General features: G+C 37.8%; 1 protein-coding gene across 1 annotated transcript in view; it reads left to right on the top strand.

Moving 5' to 3' along the window:
• Positions 1-19,000, top strand: part of LOC121084427 (dynein heavy chain 5, axonemal-like) — a 184,156-nt gene that overhangs the window by 68,622 nt on the left and 96,534 nt on the right. Inside the window, exons 43-47 of the mRNA XM_040585836.1 lie at positions 6,111-6,298; positions 7,515-7,709; positions 14,484-14,618; positions 15,635-15,824; positions 18,295-18,512. Coding sequence (XP_040441770.1) covers positions 6,111-6,298; positions 7,515-7,709; positions 14,484-14,618; positions 15,635-15,824; positions 18,295-18,512 — 926 coding nt within the window. The remainder of the gene's footprint in view (positions 1-6,110; positions 6,299-7,514; positions 7,710-14,483; positions 14,619-15,634; positions 15,825-18,294; positions 18,513-19,000) is intronic.

Below are 19,000 nucleotides of genomic sequence, written 5' to 3'. Positions count from 1 at the left end.
CAGAAGACAGGTTTCGTAGTATCCCAATAAGTTATGCTGGGATGTGGGTTTAACTTTTGCAGAAGCTGATGAATTCGGTACTGAATATACTGTGTTATTGTAGTCCTTACCTGAGGTAAATACTGTGTTTCTAAATATAAGGTCAGATCTTCGTGTATCAAGAGAGAAGATAGTTACCTAGTGAGCAGGAATGGTGGAAAGCTGCTTATTTATATAATACCAAACAAACAGAGGAACATTTCTAAGCTAGAAACTGAACTAGCTGTGGGTGTGAGTATCTTCAGTCAAGATCACAAGTTTCTCACCTCTTGTAACCTCCAGAACTTTGGGCCAGCTTTCAGTTGCATGTCTTTTTTGTGTGTGCAGACTTTTAGTGTTCCAAGTTTATTTTGCTCATTGGTAATATGCAGGAGAGGGCTGGGACCAGCTTGCTGTCTGACTAAGCATGAATATGCTCATAATGCCCAGTGCAGTCATCTGCTGGGTCTGTGCTGTACCTGCAGTCATAAGTCTGGAGGTGAGATGTCAGTCTTTGTTTCTCCTTGGAGCAGGTTTTGTCTTTGACCTCACCAAGCTGTTTTTCCTCTCTGCTCCTTCTGTGAGAATGTTTGTATCTCATTATGTTGCTACCTTTTTTCCTGACTCCTTGGTGATTTCACTTCTTTGTATTAAACTATTTGTGACTTGTGTTAATTCAGTTATGTAGCCTCTGTATCCTTGCTTTGTTTCTGCCTTCTTATCCTGAGCACTTTGGTAACTTACCCTTTCTCATTTCAGAATGAGGCAATAGTGATGACCACAGCTTGTCATTGTCTTCTTCTAGTAAAACTGAATACAATTTCTATGTCTAAGAACGGGAGCTGAGTTTTATGGCTCAGCTTTGTTTGTTGTTTTTCTGTAAGCTGACCATTTTCCATTTAGTATTGTCATCATATGCAACAAAAGCTAAGCAATACTGTGTAATGTGTCCTTGTTATCTGGCTGCCTCATTTAATGGCATAATGGTGTTCAATATGGTGAGCATAAAGGAAGATGCTTACAGAGCTCAACAAATTGCTGTTCAGGTGACCGTGATGCCTGTGACTGCTTCCCTCAGTCAGTTTGTTAGTGGAACGGCGGCTTACTTCTCAGAAAATTTGCCTGGGAATTAGAGAGTAGATCAAACTGAGTAGAGCCTGGATGGGGTGATTTTTTGCAGCATTGATCAGACTGTTGTGTATCTGGAAGTAAAAGTGAGATTCTCTTCTTACATAAGTCATTGATGCTTTCATTTGTGAAGGGCACCAGTTGCTTTGGACTTACTTTCACAGCTTGGAAGGGCCTGGTTTGGAATCGCAATTTTTTTGTTGAAACATCTTTAAGATGTCTGGTATTTCTCGAAGAGTGGATATACTGAAGTCGGGGAAAGAAATGAGCTCTTTTTTGCTTTAATAGGAGGACTGAAGTGAGTTTAGAGATTCCTTAATGCATATGAGATCTTTAATGAAAAAGAAGGATAGTTCTTCACAGCTGTAGAAATACTTTCATGCAGACTGATAAGAAAGTTCTCATGAAACATACTACATGTTTTAGTGCACACATTGAGAAATTCTTCAGAATTCCATGTCTGTGATAGGCTTTGTGTTCCATCACCAGTGTTCCCTCTTCCAAACTTCACTTCATCTGATGCTGTGAGTCAAGTTATCAGATATTAGCAGATTTAGCAGTGAGGAGAAAAAGGGCTTATGGAGGTGGTGTCATGTCTGCAACCATGTTTCCAGATTTTTCCTGTAAGGACAATAAGTTTGATCTTCGGAATAAAGAAATAGAAAAAAAAAAAACAACCAAAAACCCATTACAATATATTGTATACTGTAAAATAATTAAACTTCTCATCGTTGGCTCAGAGCTGAGGTTCTGTCTCCCTGTTTCTCTGTTAACCTGTCTCTTTTATTTTCCTGTGCGACTCCGGCTGTTCACAGGCAGATGGTCTAGCCAAGGTGCCCAAGGCCTGGACCTCTACCTTTGATAGTTTTGTTTCTGAAATTTGAACCAAAAAGTAGGTTCAGATATAACTGATCATCTGAATTGGATGAGAGGTAACCCATTAAAGTACCAGGGAAGCAAGTGAGAAAGTGAATTTTCAAGTTTTCTATTATATCAAATTCAGTGTTAAAATTGCCCAGAAACAGCAGGTACTTCATTATCAGGGGTACTTCATTACTGTTACTGAAAAGTATTGGTGAATACCCTTTAGGAAACCTTTTGCCTGTGCTTGTCTGTAGATGAGTATAAAAGTCATGTTTGCTTTGGTTCTGTTTTCTATAGTTGCAGTCAAACAACTCCAGTCTTACCCGATGTAACTTTTTGTGATTTTTATATTTAATGCAATATTTAATATGAGATTTGATATTTATCTTAATTCGGAAGGTGAATAAACAGATATGGACCTCTTTAAATTCTTTCAGGACCAACGAGTACCTCGTAGCTTACTGCTTTTGGGCTGCACTTCGGCGAGATAGAATTCTGTTTTAGTGAAATTTGCTTTGAATTATGTCACTACAGTACCAGACGTGTAAAATCTTAGGAGATGTGTCATTTCAACACAAAACAGAGCTTATAGCTGCTTTGTCATGATTAATTACTGCACTGTCACACTGTTTTTAGCCAGACCTCCCAGTGTGCAACAGCACACAGGGTGTTACCACCTGGCCTGTTGGGTCACATGGCAGGACAGGGATTGTCACAGTAGCCTGCAACATACTCTTTTTGTGCTGGAGCCCTAGGACTTGTACTGGGGTCTGTGCCCACAATATAGTGTTCAAGGGTCAGGCCACCCAGCTGTGTAGACATCATAGGGCCACTGACATGGAAATGGACATGGCACTGCATTGCAGAGATGCATTTTGAAGTCTTTCTGAGGGGGGAGTAGCTATGCTGTTTGATTCTTACATCATGTGAGGACCAGGTTTGCAGGATGTCTGTACTGGTTGGGGTGGGAGGTGTGTGTGTCACATTTCTTAGACATAGTTAAAGGTCTTTTTAGTCTTGTCCTTTATCTTCTGCTTTTTACTCCATTTCAATATTTGATTACCATAATATGTTCTATGTGGGGACAGAAATTAATGCACAGTATGACAGTGCACAACAAAATTACTTTGTGTCTAAGCTGTTTTGCAGTTGAGTGTTTACTTGCTGTGCCTTTGCTTCTGTATGTGTCTATGTGTATATCTATATCTGTGTGTATTTTCTTTCCTTTGCCTTTTAAACACCACCATAATGAAATAATTTTGCTGGAACTGAATTTTTTCAAAGCTGTGGGATATTGGCCTTGCCTGTCAGGTTTCCTAATCCATGCAGTAGGTGGCATTACAGAACAAGTGATTTTTTTTTTTTCCCCAAGGAAAAATTGTTTGGTTAGAACTGAACCTCACCATTCTATAGAGAAAGTAATTTCAAACCCCTTTAATATACAGATATCAAGTGTGAGAGACAATATGATATAGAACAAACTTTCTTTGTTAAAGAATATCCAGCTTTAGGGCTTTTCCTTGTTGCATCCCGAAGAGTAGATATTGATGTTTAAAAAGCAAAGAAAAAAACCCACTTTTTTTTTTTTTTTTTAGAATGGAGCCTAGCAGTCATGTAATACAGGTAACAAAAGGGGCCAAATGCATCTGAAAAATCTCTGCAAGATTTTTTTATAGGGGGGCAGCTAGAATGGGGCAGCTCCATGAGAGAAGACAAGCCAGGAGCCCAGGGTGACCACTGCACAGGCAGGGGCAAGGACTTCACTGAGCTGGCCACGGTCCAACGATGCCTGAGCAGGGCAGATTAGTGGCAGCTTGTTCCTTCAGCTGTCCAAGGACCATCAAACAAGGTGAAATAACAAGCTGGGTCCAGGGTCCATCTAGGAGATTCAGCCAAAAAGAGCAGGAGGCAAGGCTGGAGGTAAGGCTATGGATAGTTCTGGGGTCCTCCAGGATGTTCAGTCAGCAAGTTGGGATAACAGTAGATAGGACTGTGCCCAGCCCTACGTACAACATGGCTCAGACCTGCCTGAGCTGAAATGGAGCTCCTGGACTTGAAGGACAGAGAATATCGGTAGAAGCCCCACAATTAAGGTCTGTTGGTGTATTCAGGGCCCTGATATTCCTCATACCGGTGAAGTTAAGGAACTTTCTTAATTTCTTTTTAAAGACAGTAGGATTGAGTCTTTTATGTTTTAAATTTCGTACCTGTCTAAAGAATGACTTTAATCTTTGCTTCATTATGGCATTGTGGTATTTGTATATATTTAATTTGCTTTTAAATTTCATAATTAAGTCCATTTGACTTTTTTTTCTCTTAATATTCTTTTCTTTTGGAGTATATTTTTCTGTATAATATCCCAGAAATTATTTAGAAGTGGTTTAGGAAAAAGATTACATGTAGAATTGAACTGAGTTTCCTGGGAGGTCTGCAGTATTACTCTGGCTGAATCAAATCTTAGGGAGCCAATTTTGGCTGCATTACCACTGGTTTTCATCTGGTGTGAATCCAATAATTTTGTTGAAGAGTTCTTCCAAAATTACATGGGTGAAAAAGACCAATCAGCACAACAATATTAAAAGAAATGGTTAATGGACACTGAAAAAATATAAAAAATTAATGTAAAAATTATTTTCATATTTTTCTTCTGTTTTTGCTGTCTGCAAAAACTGAAAAGTACTGATTTGGCTATGATTGCTGATCACAGTAGAAGACAGGACAGAGTAGATGAGGGGCAGAGAAGAAACATAAAAGGGGCATCAAGGGGATTTGGAGTAAGATGAGAGTTCCTAGAGAAACACCTTAAAGAGCAAGGGAAGATCAGACAAAGAACAGTAGAGGGAAGGGAAGGATGATAATGTGAGCAGAACAGGCCAGATCTAAGACAAGAGAAGAAAAGACATGAAATAGAAAACAAAGGGAAAAAGTATGTATTAATGGTAGTATGGTTGATTTTTGAGTACTTTCTCTTCCATTAGCTTAAGTGTCTTAAGAAATTAACATTACACATAAACCACCCCTTGATTTATTTTACCAGTGCTATAGACATTGCCATGTAGAGTATGGGGATGCAGGGGAGCTCTGGGCATAGCTGTTCAGCATTGCAAACACACACGTGCTTTTTCTTGGACATGTGCTTTGTTTCTGCATTTCACACTGCCTTCAAATAGCCTAAGCCAAACTGAGCTCCACCAGTCCAGTGTTAAAAACCAGAATTAAACACCTCTGAAAATTTGTTTGTAGCACCAGTTAAAGTACTGATCCAGGTGCTTGCTGGTCTCAGGCAATAGGAAATACTAGTCCAGTGTGGGCTTTGGGAAGGGAGGAGATGGCATCCATGAAGTTCCTTTGTAGACTTACTAGCCTTTGTCTCTTGTGAAATGGACATGGAACAGCTGGGTATTACGTAGCTTTCCCACTACTGCTCTAGAAAGCTGCCATGGTAGACTCTCCTATTTTAATCCCGCTAACATGATACAGAAGGAGTACTTGACTCTTACAGAAGACATTAATTTCATGATGTTTATGGCTACTAATGTCTGTCTAGAGCTCCATAGGCTGTTCCAAATAACAGTTGTGTGACATCAAATTCCTCTGTTTTGAGCAGCAGGGTGCTATTTTCCAATAATTTTTGACCTATGAATTAATTGTTATAAAATGCCACAATACTTCTGTCACAAATGTAGTGGTTTCTGATTTGATTCTGTGCTTTTCATTTAGACGGGTGTCTTTCAAGCTTATCTTTGACCATTTCACCCCCTGCATAGATGAGTTTCCATGCTATATGCATGTTTTATGCTACTAGGTGCTATACACAGTATTATTGAACACTTTCTGTCTTACGGTTGCTATGAAAGTGTAGAATTCTTTGGAAAGAAGCTTGTATATCTTTCTTCCAAGGGGTATTTCTTTTTCTGGGTGTTATTAAATGCACAGCCCAATTTCTTCCGAGTTTTTACTTCTCATTTTGCTCTGTGTTCATACTCTCTGTTCTTCTCATGTTACATTGTTGTATAGAACAGGCTGTATTTTATTTAAATGTGTATTATTATTGTTTGATTTGATATTTTATCAAAATATTTTTCTTTTTCTTTTTTTAGGTTTAGCTCAGTCAGGTGCATGGGGTTGCTTTGATGAATTTAACCGTATTGAACTTCCAGTTTTATCAGTAGCTGCTCAGCAGATATATATTGTACTTCAGTGTAAGAAAAATAAAAAACCTCAGTTCATTTTCACTGACGGTGATATTGTTGACATGGACAGAGAATTCGGTATATTTCTGACTATGGTATGTGTCTGAAAATGTGTAAGTGGCATAACTGTGAAAAATATTTCCTATTTCATTTACCATTGAAATTTCTCAGTTGAAATAATTTGAACTGTCTGTTAGAAGATAGTGAATACAATTTGAAAAATAATTTGGTGAAATAATAATGATGCTATTTTCTCTTGCCCATATTTTCAACTGGAATTTAGGATTTGAGGTATGCAATTATCATTAACTACATATTTTAAGGGCTTTTTCAGTTGAATATTTCAAAGACTGAGATTAAACCCAACCCTCTAATATTTTTAGTTGAAGTCTGTCAAAATAAAGCAGAAGAAACTGACCACTGCAAGGGCTACTGTAATTGGTCTGGTCAGTATTTCATCACCTCTGAAGAACTTTTGACTGCAATCCTTCAGTATGATGGCATGAAGGAAACCACCCTCACTTTGGTTCACTGGCCTCTGGAAGATTTATCTTTGGTGCCTATGGACTGCTTCTAGCAGTGCAGGAGGCAAAGAAACAGGAAAGCGTAAGAATACCTTAAAAGCATCTTTGTCTCTCCCCTTCCTTAGCTGTAGGCTACATACCCACAACTCAAAATGGAAATATTTGTCTTTATTTTGAGTTTTCCTACTTTTGGAAAGCTAATGTTATCACTTTAATATGAAAAAGAGGACAAGTTAGTGGCATGCAAAGGCCAGTGGGAAGGCAGTTAGGAAAAAGCTGGAAGAGTATAAGAAGTTACTACTACATAGCTAGTGACTACTGTTGTCACAGCTGAGCCATGCAGTAGTCACATGAATGACTTAGACATCTTTCAGTGAAAGGTCAGATCTGTTAGTTTAAATTATGTTCAGTTATGGCTTGCACTGCTTGACTGACTTTGTACTGAAATGGTCTGGGAATGCTCAAAAGAGACAATAACCTCCAGCATTGAACACTGTCAAGACCCCAAGGAACTAACCATTTACAACAGTTCCAACAAGACCTGTAAGTGGTTGTATGTCTCTGTCTGTGTGTCTCGGACATCTCCAGATAACATGTGTGATACCACATACTTCATGAACTGCAATATTTAGGCAACGGTGTAGTGATGTGTAATTGTGACATGCTCAAGTTACCCTTTGTAATCTGGTGCATGCTCCTGTGTTTGCCAAATAATTATCAGAAAAGATAAACCTTCCTATCCTGCTTTCATTATATAATATTTTATTTTGTGTTTTGAATTTTTCAGAATCCTGGCTATGCAGGACGACAGGAACTTCCAGAAAATCTAAAGATTCAGTTTCGCACAGTTGCTATGATGGTGCCTGACCGTAGCATTATTATGCGAGTCAAGCTGGCAAGTGCTGGTTTCCGAGACAACGAAGTCCTTAGTCGAAAATTCTATACACTCTACAAACTCTGTGAAGAACAGTTATCTAAACAGGTAAAATAAATATTTGTCAAACTTTAAGCTGTCACTGGAAGGCTATGTAGAGAATATACTTTCATAGAATATATAATTATTTTTACACTTATGAACCTATTAATTTTTTAAGGTTTTCAGTTTCAAGTTCTATAAACAGCCTGAAATCATCACATGGATTTTATTTTTCATACTAATTTATGTAGTAAAGGAAGCTTGATTTTTGATTCTTAAACAGAGTGCAATTATTGTAGAAGTTATGGGACACGGTGTATATTCCTCTGATGAACTTTGCAGAGGACACATTTTTCAGTCTCCTCACTTAAGAAGGCTAGGTCTATTGGAGAGGCTGTATAAGAATTCTAAATAACTGACGAGTGCCTAGAAGGCACTGTCTTGTTGAGTGCTACCAGAAGAGTGCTATTCTGTTTGGTACGGGTATTTACGTAGAAACAAAGGATAAATCTGCTTTTAAAAACAGAGCTAAGTGTTGCTTTTGAATGCCCTGTGCTGGCAGTCAGCTAGAAGGTCTCAAAGAGAGATCATATGAATGGTAGCTAAGTTGCAGCTCAAATGCCTGCATTGTTTGGACCACAATGAACCTGGGTATATTGACTACATTCTCCATTATATTATTTCAGTTCTATACTACGTATTTATTAGTGACTATGTTGACTTCCATATAGAAATCTTGGACTACAACCAGGATAAGATAATGGTGCATCATATTGCCCTCATATTTCAGCGTTAAAACAAAAAAGTACAGATTTGGATTTTCTCTTCCTTTCTCTATACCTCTAATTTCACTCTCTGTCTATACAATCAAACTAGATTCCAATTTTCATTTCTCTCAGTTTTCTTCTTCTGGGAGAGTTTTACTCACCAATTTTATGTTGTAGAGTGGCCTTTGAAGGGTCATATTTGCTATTGGCTTCCCTGTAATATTTGCCCAGGGTGTCTCCGTTAGCCTTCAAATTAGTTTTTAGGCAATCTGAATCCACTATATTGGTCTAGCATCACTAGTGTTAGTCCATTTGTTGCTGTCCAACGTACTCCGTCAGTCCTGTCATCTGCCTGTGTTCTATAGTTACCAGGCTTGTAGGCTGCAGTTGTCAGAGGATCATTTTCCAAGAACTTTCTCTTAAGTGGAATTTGTGGACATTGTTTAGGAAAATTTGTGTATGCACAGTTGCAGCAGTTAGCAGCATAGCTTGTATACAGAGTATTGAATATGGATATTTCTTTTTTTTCCCTCAGGCTGACTCAGTAGGATTAAATTTTCTCATTGCCTCACTTTGTCTGGTCATTTTTGTCCTGGACATGATTCTTTGTTTTACTGTGTAAGAGACATTTAAGCAGGCATCAGAAATTCAGCCACCTACTTCTGCAAAAGTGCTTTCCTTGTTTTGCATTGTCGTGGGTATTACAACTGGTTCACTCTTGGACAGAGTATTTAAAGATGACACACACACACACACACACACACACACACACACAGAGACAAAACTTAGCTATCTTAATGATGTACAGTGTTTTGTATGTGACTGTAGCTGCAACTGTACAAATATTTTTGTGTGTAGTTTGGTCATTTCTGCAGCAGAAACTGCCCTGAAGTCTCTGAGACAGCAAGATTCTCCACTCGACATGTTAATCAACATATTGAAGCATATAAGTGTTTATCAGTTAGCCTAGGGGTCATAGGTACTGCTTGGATGACTGTGTGGAAATGTCTGAAATTCTCATTTGGAGAACTCCTGTAACAATTGGGCAAATGCTTTGTTGTGAAGGCATCACAATCACTACAATTAAGGTGTAGCTCAATCACCTTGTCTCAGGTCAGTCCTTTGTCTCATTTATACTGATGCTAGCAAGGGAGTTCTGTGATATTAATTAATGGAATTTAATGACCAAGTGTTCTGGGTGTGTACATGGTCACAGCCCTCACACCCAGCTACATCACAAATATATATTTGAATTTTATGCTTCTTTCTCACTTATATATTAAATTCCATAGTTCTTACTATACAAGCCATGAAGTCTGTGGGGAACCATCTTCCATGTGTATTTACAATTTCTTCAGGACCCTCTAACATTTCTCCAGTATTCACCAGAGAACCCTGCAATGCTGATCTTTGCTCCTAGCAGTTTACATTGCGGGTCATGATTCTATACTCTGCAATATGAGCTAGGAAGCATAGCTTTCTGCATACTCATGCTAGTTTGTCTTGCCTGTGCTTCTCAGCAGCTCTTTGGACAGTCCTGTTTTTGTATAAATTAATTATATACAATTATAAAATCAGAGAAGAACTGAGTTTAGAAGGGACCTCGGGAGGTCAACAGGTCCTATACCTGTGCTCAAAGTGGAGTCAAATAGAGCAGGTGGCTCAGCACCTTGTCTAGGTGAGCTTTGAATATCTCCAGGTGTGGAGACTGCACAGCCTCTCTGGTCAAGATGTTGAAGTGTCTGACCACCCTGTCTAGTCACCATTTTCTCTGTGAGGTTGTTATTGGAGACAGTGTTGAAATCTCCTGTAGTGCCTCTGCCCTGCTGTGTTGCCCTTCTAGCAGATACTGGGGTATTTCGAGCCCCCAGTGAGGACCAGGTTTTGCAAAGATGGGGCTAATTCTCATTTTCAGAAGAAAGTTTCATCAGCTTCTTCCTCATCAGAAAGTCTGCAGCAGACATCTGCCACAATGTTGATCAGCCCTCTAATCCTAACCCAAATGCTCTCAACTGTCTCATCAGCCATCCTAAGGCCAAGTGTTGCCACTTTCTTTTACTTTAAAGGGCAACTCCCCATCCAATCCTACTGGCTTGTCCTTCCTAGAGAACCTGTATTCACCCACCGCAGCGCTCCAGTCTTGCCAAGCTATCCCACCACATTTCTTTCATCCTAATTAGGCTGTAGCCCTGCAACTGCACACAGAGGTCCTATTTTTTTTTTCCTGTTTTCTTCCCATGCTGTGTGCATTAGTGAATAGGCACTTCAAATCAGCACCTGCTTGTGCTGGTTACCCAAGAAAAAAGTGAGGGCTTCTGCCCTGATGCTGTTCTTTTGGCCTGTCCTTATTTGCATGCCTACACTTGAGACTGGCCACTTTCCACACTGTTTTGTCATTTTGGTGGTCTTTTTTGTCCACCTCAGACTGCATCTTTTGCTTTTCAGTTGGGTCCACCACCTCCTTACTTGAATGTGAGTTATTATCTCCCTCCCTCGTCATTCATAGATAGTTGTAGTAGTAATGGAATATTTTGAAAGACTTGCTAAAGTTCTTTGAGAAGTTTGTTGTAGGCTGGGGAATATATCTGATGCAATAAGTGATTATATCTATATCTATATCTATATATCTAATGAGTTCATCTGATTAGTTATGGGAGTCCCATGAACTGGAGATATTTCTCAGAGTACAGGGGACACAAATTGCTTCTGTCTAGCCAGAAAACCAGAACTGTAAAGAGTTCTAGAGGCATATTAATCTGATTTTCCCAGTGGAAATTATTTACATTTTTAATGGTAAATTTTAAATTTGAAGCAAGTACTGCTGGGTATCCAGGCAGTTAACTGGAAAGAACAGGCTCACATAAAGAACCAATGCAATAGGGAATGGCAGAACATTGCCTGTTTTTAGCAAATGCAATATATGTCAACAGAAGAAAATAACAGCAAACAAGCATTCACCAGCTGAACTTACCTTCCACAAAACCTAAAAGGAATGTGCCAAAAGGAATACATGGAGTCCTCCAGACATTTTATGCACACAAATACAGACTCTGTAGAAAGAGGAGCTCTGAGTCACAAGTAGCTAAAGGCATCCTGAGTGGCTGTCATCTCCTTCAGTAAAGAAAAACAGAAAAGTAAAAAAAATAGCCCTTAGCAAGTGTAGGAAGCCCAAGGTGTCCACAAGCCTATGAAAGTTATTCTGAAAGGGCCCCCCAAACTGAATTATTTGTCTTTGTTACAGGACTTCCAGCCAAAGTTCCCTACTTAGGCCTTCCACAAAGCCTCACCCAGATTAGGGAAAACCATATGAACAGAAAAGAAAAAGCTAACAAAGCTTGAAAGCACATGAGGCCATAATCCCTTTTTGAGGATCATCTGCTTAAGGTGCTTTCAATACCCCTTTTTTCTTTTCCCCACAACAGCAATTTCTGCTTCTAGTGTTGAGATTTGTATTTGCACATTTTTAATTCTTCCTTAAAAGAACATCAGCTATACCACTGAAGTCCATTTTGCCCAACTGCAATCTTTTGCCTGCTGTTAAAATATGTAGCAAAGAAATAGCTCATAATCCACATTTTCAAGTATATTCTAGCTGCTCTGTGCCATTCCTAAAAGACAAAGCAGTTGTAAAACTAGCAGACTGATTAAGGAAAATAAGTTATGGTCACTTTGAACTACCCATCAGGTAGGTCAGTTGGAATGTACCAAAAAACCTGTCTTTAAAAGTAATTTTAATTTGTTTTAGATTTTCTAATGGGTAGGACAGTATTTCTTCAACTTTAACAAAGTGGTCACGTCTATAAAATCATAGACTCATGTAGATTTGAAGGGACCTCCAAACGTCACCTTGTCTAAGTTCTAGCTCAACATGTGCCAATTTAAAGCAGATTGCTAAGGCACTTGGTGCATTTCAGGTATCTCCAAGGATGGAGATGTTCATTCTCTCTGGGCACCTTTTCTGTATTTGCCCACTGTCATTGTGAAGAATCTTTTCCTTATGCAAACCGTTGCAGTTTCCTCTGTCGCAAATTTTGACCAGCCTCTTTTCCTCTCACTTGGCCATCTTTTGCTGGACTCATTCCAGTGTATCAATGATGGCCATCTGGCATGGAGAAAAAGAAATATATCAGCCCTTGTCATGCTTCTGGATATTTCACTAGGACATATTAAATAATATTGGACTTTGTCATCAACAGATAATGTCCCTTCCAAACTTCACACAAAGTTGTTAATATTTTTGTCTTAATGTTTCCATCTCTAAATGAGATTTCCTGGCAGTACCTGGATGAACATTCATATCTAACTTTTTGAAGTGGTAAGAACTTGGCACCTGATCAAATAACTAAACACACACACACACACAAAAAAAAAAAAAAAAAAAAAAAAAAAAAAGAGAAAGAAAAAAATTAAAAAAGGATGGAGCCTTGAGGGCTCATCCATTTACCTTTCTGGAGAAAAAATAATTCTTAGCTAAATAATCTGCTGTAAATGTTTGTGACTCTCCTTAACATTTTTGATTGACATGTAGACTGCAGTTTCCCAGGCATTCTGCTCCAAAGTTTATTTTTCCTTATGGTCACAAAAGTTTTCTCTAAAAGTTAACTTGAATCTCCTTTGCTGCAGTTAAGCACGTTACTTCTTTTCCTTTCTATTCCTTCTGTCTTCCTCTTTTGCAGATATTTTTTGTATGTCAAAGACCTCTTTCTATTCCTTCTGTCTTCCTCTTTTGCAGATATTTTTTGTATGTCAAAGACCTCTATCGTAACTCATCCTACATATTTGTTCTTCCTAATTCTGCAGTAGATTTTGTTTTACGTCTTCCGGATATAGCATGTTTTCTAGCCAACTGATAAATTTAATTTCTTTTCTAAAATCTTTTCAGTAGGGTTCATCTTCAAGTGTGGAATCCAACTTTTGGGCATAGTACAGAAGTGCCAACTGAAATGGAAATATCTTTTCAACTGTCTTAAAAAGGACACTTCTTTTTTTTTTATTGCCTACTATAATTGTAGATATGTAATTGGAGAGCTTGTGGCTTCAGTGCAGTGTCAGGTATTTTTCTGCAAAGCTTTCTGCACCTGATTTGTTCCTCAGCTGAATGAAGAAATGTAAAAACAAGTCTATGCACTTGGTCTCAAAAACATTTCCAATCAATCAGAGGGAGCAGATATTCTCCAAATGTAAGGATATCTTTATTACCTCCTTCCATGTCTGTCTGTACCACTTAGTTTTCCAAGTAGCTGGCAGTAGTAGAGACTTTATAATTTAGAACCTTTACCCTGATAGCTTTCCTTCTAGCATTTGCATCAATGGTCAAAGAGGAAACACATTACAGATTTTGCATGTATTTTCAAATCTGCGTTAACTAAGACGTATTTGCATGTTCAGGTACAAGTGCTAAAATTAAATAAATATGTCTGTATGGCTCTGCAAATACGCAACTGCACCCATAGTGGAAGGGAAGATATTCCAGCCCTTACTTGCCTAAGTCCAAAGCTGGTTAGATATACCTCTAAGATGCACATGGCAATTGGAAGTAAATCCTTCTGTTCTGATCCAAGTTGTTATGAAACCATCCATAGAGCATAAAGTCAGTAAGTACAGGATAGGATAGGCTTACATATAACAAATTGTATCTTCAATATGTTTGTATCAGCAAGAGGTTGGCCCTTTTAGTCGTGAATCTCAGTACCATATTTCAAGACAGCAACAGTCCTTGCACGAGCAGAAAACACAGTAGTCTGAAGGCATGTAGTTTGCTGTTTGTGCATCTGGCAAGTCACAAATTTAGGAAATGATAGAAGGTGCATCTCTGTTATAGATGACTTGTAAAAGTGGTAATCTACTACCAAAAGGGACACTTGGCAGATGTGGACATACAACACTGGAAAATATCTTCAGCATACGATAGCAACAGAATTGGAAATCTATTTGAAAAGATGAAATACTATGATATTAATCATATTTAAAAGTTCAGTAGAATATTTGTTTAATGGATTTAGTTTTCAGCCCTCTCTTGATTTCAGAGTGTTTAATCTTTGTGGTACCAATTGTTTTTATGCATTATTTCAAGGTTCACTATGACTTTGGGCTTAGAAATATCCTGTCTGTTTTAAGAACACTTGGAGCAGTGAAAAGATCTAATCCCAAAGAGCCAGAGAAAACTGTAGTGATGAGAGTTCTGCGGGACATGAACCTCTCCAAACTGGTACTGTAACACTGGTGACTTTCCCAAAAAGAGTACTTTGTTTGCATTTTTAAGTGTATTTATTATTAACTTTAAAAAGCTCTTTTTCTTCAGCAGTTGGATTGGGTACATTATTTTGCCATTTTTAAGATGGTCTGTCAGTGAGTGGAGAATCAAAATACAGTTACAGTGTGAGCACTATTTGTCTTTTAAAGAGAGGAAAACACATCAGAAGCTCTAGCTGAAAAAATCATTGGAAATACCATCAGATCCTAGGGGACCTAAACTGATCCTCTAATTGGCTTTTCTTTTTTATTCTTTCTGCCCTAAGGAGAGGAGGGAAGAATACATTGTATTAACTTTTAATAATGTCATTAAAGACCCGTCTTAATCCAGAATTTAAATTTATACATTTCTTGGGAGTCTGTTGCCTTTTCAGAACACCAAAAGAATTGCAATGAGTGAGGTAATTGGAAGCAGCTAACGCCTACTTATATAGTCAAATCTCTTCCAATATTACTATTTAAAGTATTCATCTTTCTTTTTATTGCTGTAATAGAAAGGTTATAACACGTCTAGACTCTGTGTATTTACCTTCGGAGCCAGATTTGTGATGGAACCAATTTCTTTTTCTCATGTTAATCTGTTCAGCGCATTGGTACATGCCTATAGGTGTGCTTCAGAGATTTACAGAAGGAAAAAAATAATAAAAAATCCAAGGCAAAATACAATTTTAATGAATCTTGCTGGCTTATGTGACAAATAACAAACCATGTATGTATATATATTGAAGGAAACTGTACTAATATGCTAAGTTTTTAGAAGCTTTAAGTATTTAATTTAGAAATTACTACTTTTTATTGCATTGTATGAAATTCACTTAATAAAACTGATTAATAATTGTAATATTTGCTTTGGAAAAGGTAAGATTTTCTACTATTTTTTAAATGGCATATTCTTGAAGATTGTTTGCAGCTTAATTCATTAATAATTTCAATGAACAAATAATGTATTTCCCCTCACTTTATCCCTGACAGGTGGATGAAGATGAACCTTTATTTATGAGTCTCATTAATGACCTGTTCCCTGGAATTACTTTGGATAAAGCTGGGTATCCTGAACTACAGTCAGCCATCCAGAAACAGGCAGAGAAAGCAGGGCTTATTCATCATCCACCGTGGATACTTAAACTCATTCAGCTGTATGAAACTCAGCAAGTCCGACATGGTTAGCATGCTAGATGAGGTTTTGAGACTGTATAAAAGCAATGGTTTTTTATATTATCTGCTACAGAATGCAGATTATTTTCATGAAAAATGTATTTTAAAATTGAACAGATGTCATTTTTAAAGCCTATGTGGATATTCTGCTAGGAAACTGTTACGATTTTTTTTTTTTTTTTTTTGGTGTGCAATGCACACGTAGTGAGATTTTAGCTTTGTTGTATTACATTTTTATGGGAAATATGAGTGTGGCCTTCAGTGACTGAAATATCTATGGAACAAGTTCGGATGTAGAGTATGCATTAAAATTCAGAAACAGTCAATTTTGTTCAGTGTTCTGAAATCAGTTGTTGCCCTCAGACACAGTTCAGTCATGAAGCTCATGTTTAATGTTACTGTGAGATTATGATGCTGAGAAGATTACAAAAAATAATCCTGCAAAGCTTTACTTTGATAGATTCTACCAAGCATACAATATAATTCCAACTGCTGTTCTTTGTGTTCTATTCTGGACATTTACACTGAAGAGAAATAAGCCCACCTCCTGCTGGACCAGGGGGGTTGGACAAGATAGTGTCCAGAGGTCCCTTCCAACCTCAACCATTCTGTGATTCTATGGAAATGCATTTTTACAGTGCACAAAAGGCTAATAAGTAAAGATTATCCTGTCCTAGGAAGGGTACCAGAGACAGTAGTAAAACCATGTTTACAATTCATGTCTGAGTGGAAAAAAAAATGCCCCTACTTTGAAATGTCACCACCCACACCCCTAACTCTAATGACAAAGCATTTGTTAGTATATGAAGGAGAAAATACAAAGGAAATGTAACTAAAGGAGCAAAGATTTATGAAGGTGTCATCCTTTTTATTCTCCCTTTTCCTGTCATAGTAACAGAATAGTAAGCTTAAACTAATGGAACAAATAAAAGGAAATACTCAGTCACCTAGCACAATCTAAGACCTTAATGCTTCAAATGTTTAGTTCAGATTATTGGTTAGACCAAAGAACAGGTTAATGCTTTGCTGTTAATTTACTTCCAGATCGCTGGGTTCAGTGTTCCATATCAAATCGTAATACCTATATCTATATAGAAACCATGAAAGCTTTATTGATTTCAGTCATGATTAAATGCGCTTGTTGTTAGAAGCTGGTTTTGGTCTGTGAGGCACCACAGACCACTGTTCCCCCAAAATTTTCAGCATCCACCATGGCATTCTGCTTAGATGCCTCTTCTCTGTACACGTCCCTGCTATTGCCAGGGGTCATACAGCTCAGGTCATACAATTGCCCTAACGCTTGGATGCCCATGGCCTTTCTATGACAGAATTTGTTGCATGGAGGGAAAAAGATTCTGTTTCCTGACTTCCATTTGCCCTGCTCGTGGCCCCTTGGATTTATGGGGAGGCCACCATGAGATTTCAATTAATAAGGAAAAATCTGTAAAATGCATGGCTTCTCTTGGTTGAAATAGAAGCAATCACACACACAAGCACAAGCATACATATTTTGACTGAAATGCTGTTGAAACCAGCAGTAAGGTCATTCCAGTAACATTGAGGAGCTTGGATTAGATCTCCCCATATGTAACATAAGACATGAGTAAGTGCTTGGTGCTCAAATTGGTTTTGGGAACATTCAGCTCCCTTTAGTTTCAGGGAAAACATCAAGCAGCCTGCATTGTACTGGATTAGGTTTGTAACTAAGGTTTGTGGTTATTCCATACCTTTGTTGAAGAGGTTTTCAAAGCCAACTAAGGATTATGTTGTCCAGTTACCTTTAGGGTTAGCAGGAGTTATCTAGCTCCCTTTGATGACTTTGGAAGTCTCAGTTTGAATGTCCCATCTGTTTTTGGACAGACTCTGGGCCCCTTGAACAGGTGATTTAGAAAATATAACTAAAAAGGATCAATTGAAGGCTCAATTTATTGTTGAAGATGTGGCTTCTTTTCCTTAAGCAATATGCGTATACACTGATGAAATTAAAAGTGTGGATGCTGCTAACTTTTTTATGTAAGAAAGAGGTGTTAAAATGTCAGCATAGATGGATTCAGGTACATATTTTTGTTACTTTTCCTTCAGAAAGATACATTCACTTTTGTGTATCATTGGGAACTTCTCATTCTCATTAAATACATTTAGAAATTACTGGTTTTGTTTACCACCAGTCACGTCAATGTCATTGCATGTGAACATCAAAAGGCAGTTGTGTTTTCCAATTAGAAAAAGGAAAAGAACTGCCTGAGGGGGGATGTAGACCCACATAGGCTTGCCTATCATAGCACAGCAGACATTTATAGAGGCCTTTTAATACTATTTTAAAATTCCATTTCAGTCAATGATAAGTGGAGTGAGAAACATCTTATTTGTATTGGCTTTTGATAAAAATAAAGCAAGGATCATTGATGCAAGGAACTGTTAAATGGTAGCATGATATTTTAACATTTAATTTGAAACCATGTTTATGTTGTTTTAAGGTATGATGACTCTAGGTCCAACTGGTGCAGGGAAGACAAAATGCATTAATATTTTGATGAAAGCAATGACAGATTGTGGTGCTCCTCATAAAGAGATGAGAATGAACCCAAAGGCAATCACAGCTTCCCAGATGTTTGGTACCCTTGATGTTGCTACAAATGACTGGACAGATGGTATTTTCTCTACATTATGGAGAAAAACTTTAAAAGCAAAGAAGGTAATGGATATTGTGTCATGATAGTTAGTAAGAACATTTAATACTTCCATAAGGTCTCATTGCCTGTCATTTATGTGAAAGATCATCTGTTATAAAATCAAATGGGAAAAATACAGTGTTAGTTTTGCTTTGTGTCTGACTGTGTGTATATGCCAGAGAGCACTAGGCTTCCCAAGCACTTGAGGTTCCAGAATCAAATTGTAAAAGATTTTAAGGGTTTTGTTCCTTCTGTAAGCAGGTAGTCCTATCATTCAAACACAAAAGCAAGGGCTGCTTATATTTTAATGTGAGAACAGGAAAGTTAATTTTCTCCTGTCTGGTTTTATGTCAGTGCCACTCTATTTCACTAATTATATCAGAATATAAGAGGCTTTGGTAAGAAATCAGTATAAGCATTTCCCAATTCTCTTATCAAACTTGCAGATTATGTTTCATGGAATCATAATTACACTCAAATGTTCTGAACTTTCATTCAGTTCTCACTTGGA

Source organism: Falco naumanni, chromosome 3 (genome assembly GCF_017639655.2).
Source record: "Falco naumanni isolate bFalNau1 chromosome 3, bFalNau1.pat, whole genome shotgun sequence".
Taxonomy (NCBI): Eukaryota; Metazoa; Chordata; class Aves; order Falconiformes; family Falconidae; genus Falco; species Falco naumanni.
This window is presented reverse-complemented; position numbering and strand designations above follow the sequence as displayed.